The following is a 12993-nucleotide window of genomic DNA, read 5'->3' as shown; positions in this document are numbered from 1 at the left end:
GTAACAACGGTGCCGGTAATACTCCGAGTTATGCAAGCGAGTGCCTTTCCGTCCGCCAGGTCTGACCTGAGTCCCCATTGCCGGGTGCTGGAAAAACAATGACTCCGGCCGCAACCGTGCCGTTTTTACCGGGGGGGTCATAATGAGGCCCAATGTCTTTTGACTTTGAAAGATAGTTTAATCAGTGCCGATGCACTAGAGGGGTCGGGTAACTAAGTGCCGCGTTTGGCTCTGAGGCATGCTGCGTGGGGGTGGGAGCCTCACCGACTACAGCATGCTGCTTGAACATTTCAAGCATTGAGGACTTAAAATTCTCCCACTCCTGGCGGGTGGTAGGCCCCGCCGACGGCTTACCTTTTTCCGTCAACAACTCAAGAGTCCCAACAATGGCGGTGGCGCCTTTTCTTTTTTCGGGACAAAGACAAGGAAGAGTGGCTCCTTGAGTGAGACTTTTTCTTCTTCCGCCAGTGTTTTTCGGGGGTATGCCCCTCGGTTTCAGCCTCCAAAGACTGAACCGTCGACCGCACCAGAGATTTTCTGGGAAGTCGACCCAGAGCGAGTTTTGCAACTCGGTCACAAAGTATTTTTTCGGCTGCATTTTGGCGCACGACGGACACCCGTCAGTCCCGTGACCCGTGCCGAGGCAACAGAGACACAACTCATGTGAGTCGGTTAGGGACATTTTGTTGCCACAATCGGTACACCGCTTGAAACAGGACACTCGTGTGACCGACATCTCGCGTCAAGAAATTTAGAAAGATTTTTACAGTTTTCTGACAAAAGCATCTAAGAGTTGAATGCTCTGTGTTCCTAGAGCAGCGGGTTAGCGCGTGGAAATAAGGAACTGAGATCAGGGAGTAGTGACGCGTTACTTATACGAGCCTGACGTCATGTCCGGAGCCGATGACCATACGCCAAGCAAGACGGATCGATGGTCGACAGCCAGGTCGAAGTCCACTAGGCCCCCTCAATCGAAACTTTTCCGAAGCAGCGAAGCCGGAGGCAATATCTATCAGATGAGGAATCTGCGGTAGAAAAGCAATCCATTGAAGTAGAAATTTGAAGAGGGAAGGGTGGCGCATGTCAGCCAGCTGGTATGAAGTCAGTGATTGGGATTGGAGAGTATCGGGCCGGTGGTTGTAAAGACTGCAAGTATCAAAGTTGAGGATTTTCTCAAAGGAAGAAAAAGAGTAGAAATGGAGTCCCAGGAGGTTCCTGGAGGATTAATCAAGCCAACAGAGGAGTAAAGTGAAGATGAGAATGTTGGTTGCATACTAGATTGTGGGGGGGGGGGTGGAGTCTTCATGATTTTCAACAGTCTCCAGCAGCATTAACAGGCAATGCTAAGAATTTTTTTTAAGCCTGGCGTTACAGTCAAAGAGGACCCCATGGTTGCAAGCCTGAGCGCAGGAGTAAGTAGGTCATGGAAGAGGGATATTGGTGATGGGAGAAGTGGAGGAGCATTGAGTGCAAGGAGATAGATTTCTTCTGTCTGCGATGAGTTGATCATCAGACAGTGAAGAGTCATTTGGTTGCAGATGGCCTGCAGACAGTCAGAAAACCTTCTAGACGGCTCAGGTGTGAAGAAGATCTAGTTGTGATTGGAAAAGAAGTATTGGAGAACCCAAAGGAGGAGATTAGCTTGCGTACGGAGGGGGGTGTAGAGGGTAAAGAGGAGAGGGCTACGGTCAGAGCCCTGTCGGATATCCACTGGAAGGGGTAAGTGTCAGATGATGGTGTATTCCATGCAATTGCACATGAACAGTCAGAGACAAAGGAGACACTCTGGATGAATGCCGAGTCCTGGATAACTAGGGAGGAGAGGGCTAAGAGGGAAGAGGGGTAATAAACAGTGTCTAAGGTTGTTGCAAGGCCAAGAAAGATGAGGATAAAGGAGAGTTTGGAGACATTGATACAGACGTTTTAGTGAAGTGACAGCTACAGAACCCCGATAGAAGTGGGTCACAGAGATCCTTAGTTTCTTGATAGTGGGTGACCCAACTGAATACCACACAAAGGAGGGCTTCTTAAGGAGTGGCAGATGAGTGGCAACTTTAAAACAGATGGCGAAGAACCATTAGGAGAGGAACAGGTTGAAGAGCAAGGAGTGATAGAAGCAGGTTAAAGGTACTATATTGTTTAACAATCTTTGGAGCAAGGGGACCCCCTAAGGTGACCCACTGGGGCACCGGACGGGTTGCTTGGAGAAATGGAGTAAACTCAGAGGGTGAGGTTGGTGTGACGAAATTACTTCTGCCACGCACTACTACAAAGATTAGAGGCTAAACTGCCTACTCAGCCCCTACACTTCTACAAGACAAGGGTGGTCCAAATCTAAAATGGGAAACAAGCACAGTCAAAAGATATACCTCCTTTGCCTTTTGAGGTAACATGGACTAAGAGAAGGCTATACTATCAAGAGGGGTGTGAATGTGAAACAGTAGCAACCCAAACAGCAAAATAGGGAGGCTGAAACACCTGCATGGGTCCTTCACCTCCAGTGAGGTCCTGGGTACCAGTGTAGTTGGCAGATAAGCTGTCCTACCCATTACTTCTGCCTTGGATCACCTGCCTTCTCCTCACAACTGGAGGACTGTGGAAAGGACTGGTCTCCAAGCAGGGTCCAGCGAATTATTCTTGAAGGGTTGAAGTCCAGAGATGAGTCAATGAAGAAGTGGGAGTCTCCCTCTTTTATGGAGAAGTGATTGGACAAAAGCAAGCCTGCTTTAAGGGCTACAGTCCCTGTCTTTGAGACAATGGTCTTTGCCTTCTGATATCATACTCATAGTGCTTTGTACTAAAGAAAGAGGAGGATACATAAAGGAAAGATATATAGAGAGAACCCAGATGTTGGAATGTTCCTCCAACTATGCTGGACTCCCTCTTTCTGCACTAACCCTGCCCCTTCCTGTGTCCATAGCATCAAATGCCCTTTTGGTATGCAATACACATAATCCTTCGACAGCTGAGCTGGGCTCACAGTGCTGACACATGTATGCTATCAATCAGATGTAGCTTTAATAATTATGAGAAATACTGCCCACAATACCCTAACTTCAGGTCTGGCTTATATTTAAAGTTTACAACTGCCACCAGGTTAGTAACTCTCATAATCATGTGGTTTGGGAACAGAGGTGCATATCCTACATGAATGCAGCCTCTGTGCTGCAGTGACCTGGCTGTCACAGCAGCTGTCAACCAGGACACCTGTGATCTTTGATCCTGCTCTGTACCAATCGAGAGAAGCAGCTGTAGATCAGAAGACTAATGCAGCAGGGCACATGTGTTTGCAATGCTTTTGGCGTGGAACCTATGAAAGGGGGGATCTGGTTAGCGGATCACCCTTTCTGAGATGGAATTACCTTCATCATTTGATTAATTTATACAAATCAAAAAGACCAGGGCTTCTACACCCTTGCAAGAGAGAAGAGAAGATCTGTGTGGGTTTCATGGATCTTAGAAAAAAAAATTACATGCAAAATAATTTGCTGAAATTAAGGAGGAAGTACTGCAAGGCCAAGGGACCACCATGACTTGAGGGGCAGATATTCCGTGGGGGTCTGAGCAGGGCAGTGATGAGATGTATGAGCACAGCCTTATAGGTGGTGATGAGAGGGGGCACGAATAATTGTGCCAGTGATTTACGGGACAGTGCATTATTGGGTTGATCCAGGGTTGAGGGCCTGGTGGTCGCAGAAAGGGTGCTGGCAAGATAATGGTGTTAAAATGGGGAACCAAGAGCCGGGCTGAAGTCATTCAATGTCCATTCAATGGAGGAGACATGAGATGGGGAACGAGCATGAAAAGAGGATTGGATTCCTGCCGTGTACGAGGGCCTTAGAGTTTGTCTTGAATTTACATTTAGAAACGGATGATGTTGGCTAAAGGAAACGTGGAGGAGGAAGTGAGTCATCAAAGTGAATGAAAGTATGGTTGGGCGAAGGGTCAATACTGGGTTTGAGTAGCTGAGGAAAGGGAGGATGACAGGCATACAGGCTCTTCTGGGATTACTTTGAGATTGAGTAGGGAGTTAGGATGAGAAGAGAGGGCGTGGTCAGATAGCAAAGAGTTTAATTTAAGTCAGTGGGTATTGGAGATATTTGCGAGATTAAAGTCTCCCATGGGAATGATTGGAGCTTTCGCTGGAAGTGAGTCATGGTCACTGACAAATGAGTTGAGTGGGGTGGGGGAGCAGTAGATAAGTAGAATAGTATGTCCAAGGAGAGAGGGAGATAGGCAGATGGGTTGGCTTTACTGGCGGTTAGGCTAACACACCACCTCTTTTATGATATTGTAGAGAATGGAAAAAAGGATGCAGTCACGTTGGAGGGTTGCAAGTGTGGCAGTATCACAGGCAGTGCAGTGATGGTCCAGGTTTCAGCGATGCCCATGACTGCAATGTAAGGGTTCTGTCAAAGGGATCATGACTGGACATTACAAAGTCCAAGAGGAAGCGTAGGAGAGGTGATGGAGGAGGACTAGGTAAGGTTGGAAGACAACGGGGATGGATGCAGTTTGAGCCTCGTGAATGATGGGTGGCTACCTTTTTTGAGTGGTGCATTTGGGACACATAGGCCAATCCAGGTTTCTGCAGGTCCTTCACCATTCACCTTCACTATCATCCATTTTCCCTCAATGGGCTCTATCACGAGTTGGGCGGAGCTGTAAAAATGCTGCGGTAATGCTATTACCACTGCATTACTGCACTGCCCAATCTCGAGTTGCTGAAGGTAAAAATCACAACTTTGCCCCTGTTTTCGGCGATATTAGCACTGGCGCTAATAGCGTCGAGAAACCCCATTGGGTCCAATGGGCCGAATGAGAATGGGGATTTTCCACCCCACTTTAACTCGGAATGGGGGTGCGGTAAAGCTAATAGTGGTGGCCGGTATCTCGTGCAATTACTGCTGGGATACTGCCCAACTCGTGATGACCTCCAATGTCTGCCCCCTTCGCACAGCCCGTGGACTTCTGATAGGGCCTTAACGCCAGCAGTATGCACGCTCCACTGGCCTGCAAAGTCACCCTTACAGCCTGACCTAGAACGAATGGACTCCTCACTTCTGCTCTGTGATCTCCCCAAGTGCCCACATCTCTGGCTAGCAGGATTAGAACACAACCTTTAGCTTTCTATACAAGCACATAACTCCTCCATTAAAGCAGGCACAGATATAAACCATAGACACCTGGCATAAGCTCTTCGCTTTTAACGTCCACATATCAACCCTCGCAGCCAGGCCTAGCACTCTTAAGATTATTGAATGAGCCATGTAGTCACACTACTAGCGTACACTTTCTCCTCAGCAGCAGTAGAGCTCATGAACTCCCGACATAAAACTCTCACCATTAATACACATCTGTGCCTCACGGTGGCACTAGAACCCACAGACTACTAATTAAAAATCTAAACTCCCACTAACCCACATCTCCCCCTGGCAGTGGGGCTAGATCCCAGATATCTGACCCACAACCATTGCCGTAATCTTTTAAAAGCTGTCTCTCACCTTTAGGGCTGCAGCCCACACCTTCCTCTTCTGCAAATCTTGCTGTGTCGAGGTCACCATCGCTGGACATTTGATTATCCATTCTTGTGCCAGGCCCAAGTGTCGCCACGCGCCGTCAGACCTCCATGGCCACCACCATGTCTTAACGGAAGCCTTCCCCTTTCCAAGGTGGCGTGGCACTTTTCCTTGTGCTAGAAGTGAAAAACACGACTGGTGGTTAGAAACTGTTAAAAGTGGCACCGAACGGGGCCGAGAGTTGCTTCGTGGTCCCTTCATGCATACTTTGCAACTTAACAATCCTTACACATTAAACCACAAGACAAGAAACCACACCCTGAAACGAATGGGACAGGAAGTGAATATTACGTATGGACATGAAGAAAAAGAGTGTTTGAACTTTCAACGGGAACCATACAAACTTCAAAGTCACAGAAGGGTGCACACCCTATAGGTGTGTATGAAGTTCAGAAATACAGGGGTGAGGATGTATTTTTAAAGAAGACTGATATGATATGATATGATTGCTTATTTATATAGCGCCTATACACAATGTGTTCCAAAGCGCTTCAAGGCAAGGGAGGGAACAAGGGAAAATACAATGACATTCTTACAGGCCATGAACAGTAAGGATGTGAAATTATATCGTGCTCGGCCTGACGACATTTCAGATAGTCAAAGGCTAAGACACAGATAGGAAGGAATGGGAAACAGACAGGCGACTACCATACTAGGCCTATTGACATTTCTGGTAGAGCCGGAGAAAAACAAAAGGTGGGGGAGGGGGTGGAGAGAGGGAGGGGAGGAACAAAACAAGCGACTATCCTGCTAGGCCTGATGACATTTCAGATAGAGCTTGAGGGGGTATGGGGGGGACAAGTAAGGGGAGGGGGAGGAGACAGACGAGGTTGCTAGCATATTAGGTCCAGGGACAATTCTGATACAAAGTGCATAGACGAAAGTAAGGGGGGAGGGTGGAGACTGGAATGTACCAGTGATGGGTTCTTAAGAAAGGTATTCTTATGTGAGGGGTGTAAAGGAAAGAGGAACAGGAAATGGTGTGAAGTCATACTTTAGAGAAAACAGACTTAGTGTCCACAACTTATGAACACTCCCATCCCATGCACACCTCTGTGTTTTGAAGAGAACTTCAGTCAATCATTCAATATATCTTGTGTAGGTTACAGAAATGTTTTTTTCAAAAAACATACACTTTTTGAAATCTCAGTGTGTTTCGTGATTATTTTACTTAGTGCACACATGTGTAACTTATAAGCTCAGTAATACCTCATGTTGTATGTACATAGCAACATTAATTACAACTCTGGATAAAGTGCAATTTACAATATGAAAATGGCAAAACTATTTTTCTAAAGTTTGACGCGTTTCGAGAATTCCATCTCTTCTTCGTTCGTCTTCAATTTTCAACAACATTTCTACAAAATGAATCCAAAATATGTGCGACAGAGATTCTCCCCTCTTATATCAGGTTGTTTAGATACAACTATAGTTTGAATACTTCACCTAATGTTTCTTGGCGCTATGATGGGCTGTGGTGATCTGCTATTCTTCCTTTCAATTACGAGAGTTGTGGGGAAATTTATAGGCCAAGTCACCTGTGGAAAGTATATTAGAATTAGGGATCCTAATGATTTAGGCTTTAATGAAAGAGTTATGCTATTAGTGTTTCTCACATAACTCGAGGTGATCATATTACCTTGTGGTTCACTTATCACCAGACATCTTTGATGTCTGGTGATAACAGAACCACAAGGTAATATGATTGTATCTGTAACCTACACAAGATATATTGATTGATTGACTGAAGTTCTCTTCAGTACATAGAGGTGTGCATGGGACGGGAGTGTCCATAAGTTGTGGACATTGTCTGTTTTCAGTATATATAATGATTTCTGATGCCAGAGTCACAGATTTCTCCCATGCACCCCAAACATAGCCTAAGTCCTTCCAGATTGGAATTGAGTCATATTTACTCTTTAAAATTGAAATCAGGTGTGCTAAGCCACATTGCAATTTTCTGTAGAGTCATACTTTAGGGTACTATTTTTATAGCAGTACTGGTGAAGCCTCAAAGAAAGGAGACCGCCATTGGCATGGACAAGGGCACCTGGCGACACCTTTCCATGGTGACATCTGCAATGCACATAAAGAACGACTGCCAAGGTTTGGTCAGCAAGAGCCAAGTTTGATGCAATGAAATGTTTCCGCAAGCACTCCTTAAGCTCTGCTAGTTCCTGTCGGCAGCATGCCGCTCCATCATTTGCATCCTGTCGATACAGGTTTGATGTTTGTTGACTTCCTGTGCAGCAGGGACGTTGCCTAACAGTTCCAGTTGGATTGCTCCAACTGGAACTTTTAGGCTGTGGAGAGGTTCTAGACTGGTTTGCATTTGGTATGTACAATTCTGTGCTGGTACACAAGAGCTACAAACAGCACGACCCAGAGGAATTCCCTGCAATTAAGATGCACTGGTCCAAGCAAATCCATCCATCACGTTTTGCTTTCCTAAGAGGTGCACTATAAAAATGGCAAAGGAGGAAAGGATTACCCGCCAACATGCTGTCAACAGAAAGCAAGGTCACAGCAGATTTAGAGAAGAGAAGTTTCAGAGATGAATACAGGACCGGCTTAGCCATGGTTTGAAATAAAAATTCGACGAGCAGGAGCTAGAACCAGCTTCTGGCTGCCGAGCATCACCCAATAGGAAGGAGCTACAGCTGGGGAGCCAGGAGCAGCCACACATCAAATCTAACCTCCACATGGGATGGGCACTTTACCTTTATGTCCATTATGTATGATTCATTATGTTTCAACGTTTAATACAGTTGATCTAATTCTTTTTCATTAACATTTTCAAACACTCAAAGTTAACGTCACATGTGCATGTTTACTACTACTGGGCATCAGTTGGCCTGGGAGCCAGAGGTAGCTCCTGGCAGCTGTTGCTTTCAACCTAACGAGGCCGTCCTAGGCTAGAAGCAGGAGCTGCGCGCTCTTAGCTCCCAGCAACTTCGAAGCCTGGGCTTTTACTTGGTTTCAGAGGAGCCTGTGCCATACAGTGCAGCATGTAACAGACATAGGGCCTTATCTTGTGAACTAGCAACCAGAGAATGGAATGAAGAAGTTGGAGATGGGGTGAGGCCTTTGGGCCCCGGGATCAGTTCAGCTGCAGCAGCACGGGCATGTGACGATCAGCTGGAAGGTAGTGAAGAAGGAACAAGTTACTTACCTGTAACTGTTGTTCTCCAGCATGGGTCTGGCATGGATTCACATGCTCATGAATATTCCCCGTCGTCAGGCTGGGAATCCTCGGTAAAGAAAAAATCAGTATCAGTTTCGTTTCTGATCTGTCTTTCGTAGTAGCAACCAATCACTGATCTCTGCGTCATACTGACCACAGCCAATGACTGCCCTCTACCTAAGCCCCGCCTCTGGCAGCCATCTTCAGATTTGGTAGCACGTGAAGTGGCAGTATGACCAAGTGAAGAGCCGCAGAGGGGTAGGCGGGAGGATTCGCATGTGAATCCATGCCAGACCTATGCTGGAGAACAACAGTTACAGGTAAGTAACTTGTTCCTTCTCCAGCATGGGGTCTGGCATGGATTCACATGCTCATGAATAAAGAATACATAGCAGTACCCACATGCACAACCACGGGAGGTGGCAAAGGCTCAACATTAAGCATCACATCAAACTCAACATTAAGCAATCTTACCTCCTCACCAGGCTCACCTCAGGCGAACAGGTTGCGCAGCACTGCTTGGCCGACCCTGGACTCCTCCCTGGAATCCCGATCGACGCAGTAGAATTTCGTGAAGGTGTGCGTCGACCTCCACGTAGCAGCCCTGCAAATGTCCAGCAGGGGCACACCAGATAGGAACGCCGTGGTAGCTGCGATCGCTCTGGTGGAATGTGCTCTCGGACGGCCAGGCAGCGGTCGGTTTGCCAACCGGTGACAGTACGTGATACAGCCGGAGAGCCATCTGGAAATGGAAGCCTTCGAGAGAGCCTTCCCCTGATTGACAGGTCCAAAGTACACAAAGAGTTGTGACGTCTTCCGAAAACACTTCGTGCGGTCCACGTAGAACTTCAGCGCTCTAGCCACATCCAGCGAGTGCAAAGTCCTCTCAGCCGGCGACGAAGGCGACGGGAAAAACACAGGCAACACCTAGGGTTCGTTGAGGTGGAAGTCCGACGGCACCTTGGGCATGAAGGAGGGGTGCGTCCTGAGCACCACCCTTGTGTCGTGAAAAGTCAAGTACGGGGCCTTGCAGGAAAGGGCCTGGATCTCTCCCACCCGTCGTGCGGAGGTGATGGCCACAAGAAACGCTGTTTTCCACGACAGGAACTTCAACGGGGCCGAGTGCAGAGGCTCGAACGGAGGTCCCATGAGCTTGGTCAGCACCACGTTGAGCTCCCACACCGGGGCCGGAGCCTTCACCGGCGGGAACGATCTGAACAGTCCCTTCATGAACTCTTTCACCAGACGATGAGACCACAGGGACGTCCGCCCCGTGGTTCTGGTGTATCGGGAGATCGCAGCAAGATGAATCTTGATGGACGCGTGTGCCAATCCAGCTTTGGCCAGTGTCAACAGGTACGGCAGTACTTGGGGAGCCGTAATTCTTAGAGGGTTAATCTTCTGTGCGTGGCACCAGACAGAGAACCTCTTCCATTTGTGTCCGTAGCATTTAAGAGTCGAGGACGCCCTGGCCTTTGCAAGAACCTCTCTGCAGTCGGCCGGTATGTCGTATCCTCCAAACTCTAGCGCTGCAGGAGCCAAGCCTGCAAGTTCAGCGACTTCGGGTCGTGGTGGAGGATGGCGCCTCCTTCCCTGGAGAGCAGATCCGCGTCCACTGGCAGCTTGATTGACGGGGACGCTGACAAGTCCAGAAGGTCCGGGAACCATATCTGCCTCGGCCACGCAGGTGCGACGAGGATCATCCTGCACCGTGACCTCTTGAGCTGGTTGATGAACCGGATCAGAAGTGGCAATGGAGGGAACGCGTATAGGAACAGGCCCTCCCAGGGGAACGAGAAAGCATCGCCCATGCTCCTCGGCTGGGGAAACCTGCTGGCGAACCTCCGGCACTTGGAGTTCGTCGCCGTCGCGAACAGGTCGATCTGGGGTGTGCCCCACCGTCGGAAGAGGCGATCCACTAGATCCTGCCGTAGTTCCCACTCGTGGCACGAGCGCAGCTCTCTGCTGAGTGAGTCGGCGATGGTGTTTTTTATCCCTGCCAGATGAAACGGCACCAGAAACATCCTTTGGGCGACGGCCCAATGCTACAGGTCCTGCGCCTTCTTGGACAGTGCTGGGGACCTGGTTCCGCCCTGTTTCCTGATGTAAAACATGGTGGTGGTGTTGTCGGTGAAGATCCTCACCACCTTGCCCTTGAGGGACGGAAGGAAGGACCTGAGGGCCCAAAACACTGCACGGAGCTCCAGGACGTTGATATGGAGGGACTTCTCCGTCGGGAGCCAAAGCCCTCTCGCGTGCAGATTTTCGGTGTGCGCTCCCCACCCTTCCAGGGAGGCATCCGTGGTCACTGTCTCCTGGTGGCTTGGGGTCTGGAAGTCCATGCCCGCCGTCAGATGCGCGCGGGTGCCCCACCACCGGATCGCTCGTCGGAAACTCTCGTCGAGTGTGATCCTCTCCTCGAAGCTGCCCGTCGTTTGGATCCAGCGCGCGTCCAGGAACTCCTGCAACGGGCGCATCCGGAGCCTGCACATGGGAATGAGGTAGATGCAAGAAGACATCATTCCGAGGAGGGACTTGATGGACCTCACCTTGGCTGCGTCTGCAACCAACATCCGCTGTACCTTGCCCAGGATGGCCCTGGTCCTTTCCTCCGACGGGGAGGCCAGAAGGGACACTGTGTCGAGCTTCGCTCCCAGAAACAGTGCGTCTTGCGCGGGTACCAGGTGGGACTTGGCGTAGTTCACGGAGAATCCCAGGTCCGTGAGAAGTTGGACGGTCCTTGCCGTGTGCTCCACGGCGAGCTCCCTTGTCTTGGCTCGGATGAGCCAGTCGTCCAGGTAGGAGTAGACGTGGATCCCCTCCCGGCGCAGCTGCGCCGCCACCGGTGCAAGGCACTTTGTGAATACCCTGGGTGCCGACCGTAGACCGAAGGGAAGGGCTCTGAACTGATAGTGACGCCCTTGGACCACGAACCTGAGAAATTTTCGGTGCCCCTTTAGGATGGGAATATGGAAGTAGGCATCCTCCAAATCCAACGACGACAGGAAGTCGCCCTCCTCCAGCTGACCCAGGACGTGCTGGAGGGTGACCATCTGGAACTTCTGTGCCTTGATGAACTTGTTCAGCCGTCGTAGGTCTAGGATGGGGCGCCATCCTCCAGTCTTCTTCTTCACGAGGAAGTATCTTGAGTAAACTCCGGAGCCCCGAAGCCTCTTTGGGACGAGTTCGATGTCGCCCTTCCTGAGCATCGCCTTTACCTCCCGGAGAAGCTGAGGGACGTGAAGCTCCTTCCTGGCCACAGGGGGGACGCGCGGGCACCTTCTTTGAAACTCGAGCGCGTGGCCCTGGGCTAGGGCATCCAGCACCCAACGGTCGGTGGAGATGGACTCCCACACGCTGACGAAGCTCGCCAGCCGGCCTCCCACCGGGGTGCTTCGGTGGAGGCCCGACCCCACGGCCGGTTCAATCCTGCTTAGACGAGGCTTTGCCGCCTTGACCTCCTTGGCGACGACGGCGGGGTCCGCCTGACTTGCCTCGTCCCCTGTAAGCTTCCTGAGACGACGAACGGGCCGCTTGACGGTAGGTGGAAAATCCGCCGCCGGAACCTTTGGAGACACCCTTGCCTCCGCCGCTCCGAAAGGGCGGCCGCCGTTGCTGGGGAACCCCGAGAGCCCGGGCCGTCTCCGTGTCCGCTTTAATGGCTTGAAGGGAATCGTCTACTGTTTTCCCAAACAGGTTGTTCCCATCGAACGGCATGTCCAGGACTCTGGTCTGTACGTCTTGACGGAAGTCAGTAGCCTTGAGCCATCCACGCCGCCTAAGGCACACGCCGTTGCCCAACTGCCGAAATCCGGTGTTGGCGGTGTCCGTCGCAATCGTGATGGCGTGGTCCGACACCACCTCACCTTCCTGCAAGATCTCCAGGGCATCCGCCCTCTTGTCGTCCGGTAGGAAGTCCAGCAGGGGAGCCAGTTTGTACCACAGCTCCCTGTCGTACCGGGCTACGATAGCCAAGGCGTTAGCCGCCTTAATCGTCGTCGCTGCAGACGAGATGACCCTGCGTCCCATCGTGTCCAATTTCTTTCCCTCGCCGTCCGGCCCCCCCCGCTTTCTTCCTGGCCGCCGCGGAGACGACGGAGTCCGGGGTAGGCTGTGCCCGGAGGCACAAGGGGGCCGTGTCCGGGACACGATACTTCTTCTCGTACCGGTCTCTTCTAGCTGGCGTCGTGGATGGGTTCTTGAGGAGGGCGAGGCCCTCATCCCAAATAT

At 50.4% G+C, this 12993-nt stretch overlaps 1 protein-coding gene across 1 annotated transcript in view; it reads right to left on the bottom strand.

Annotated features, from left to right (window-relative positions):
- The window catches only part of LOC138521872 (transmembrane protein 268-like), a 235660-nt gene that overhangs the window by 172650 nt on the left and 50017 nt on the right, over window positions 1–12993 (bottom strand). The window contains exon 2 of the mRNA XM_069635024.1: window positions 5505–5695. Coding sequence (XP_069491125.1) covers window positions 5505–5586 — 82 coding nt within the window. The 5' untranslated portion in view covers window positions 5587–5695. The remainder of the gene's footprint in view (window positions 1–5504; window positions 5696–12993) is intronic.

Source organism: Ambystoma mexicanum, chromosome 13 (assembly GCF_040938575.1).
Source record: "Ambystoma mexicanum isolate Mex_15411 chromosome 13, UKY_AmexF1_1, whole genome shotgun sequence".
In the NCBI taxonomy this organism is placed as follows: Eukaryota; Metazoa; Chordata; class Amphibia; order Caudata; family Ambystomatidae; genus Ambystoma; species Ambystoma mexicanum.
This window is presented reverse-complemented; position numbering and strand designations above follow the sequence as displayed.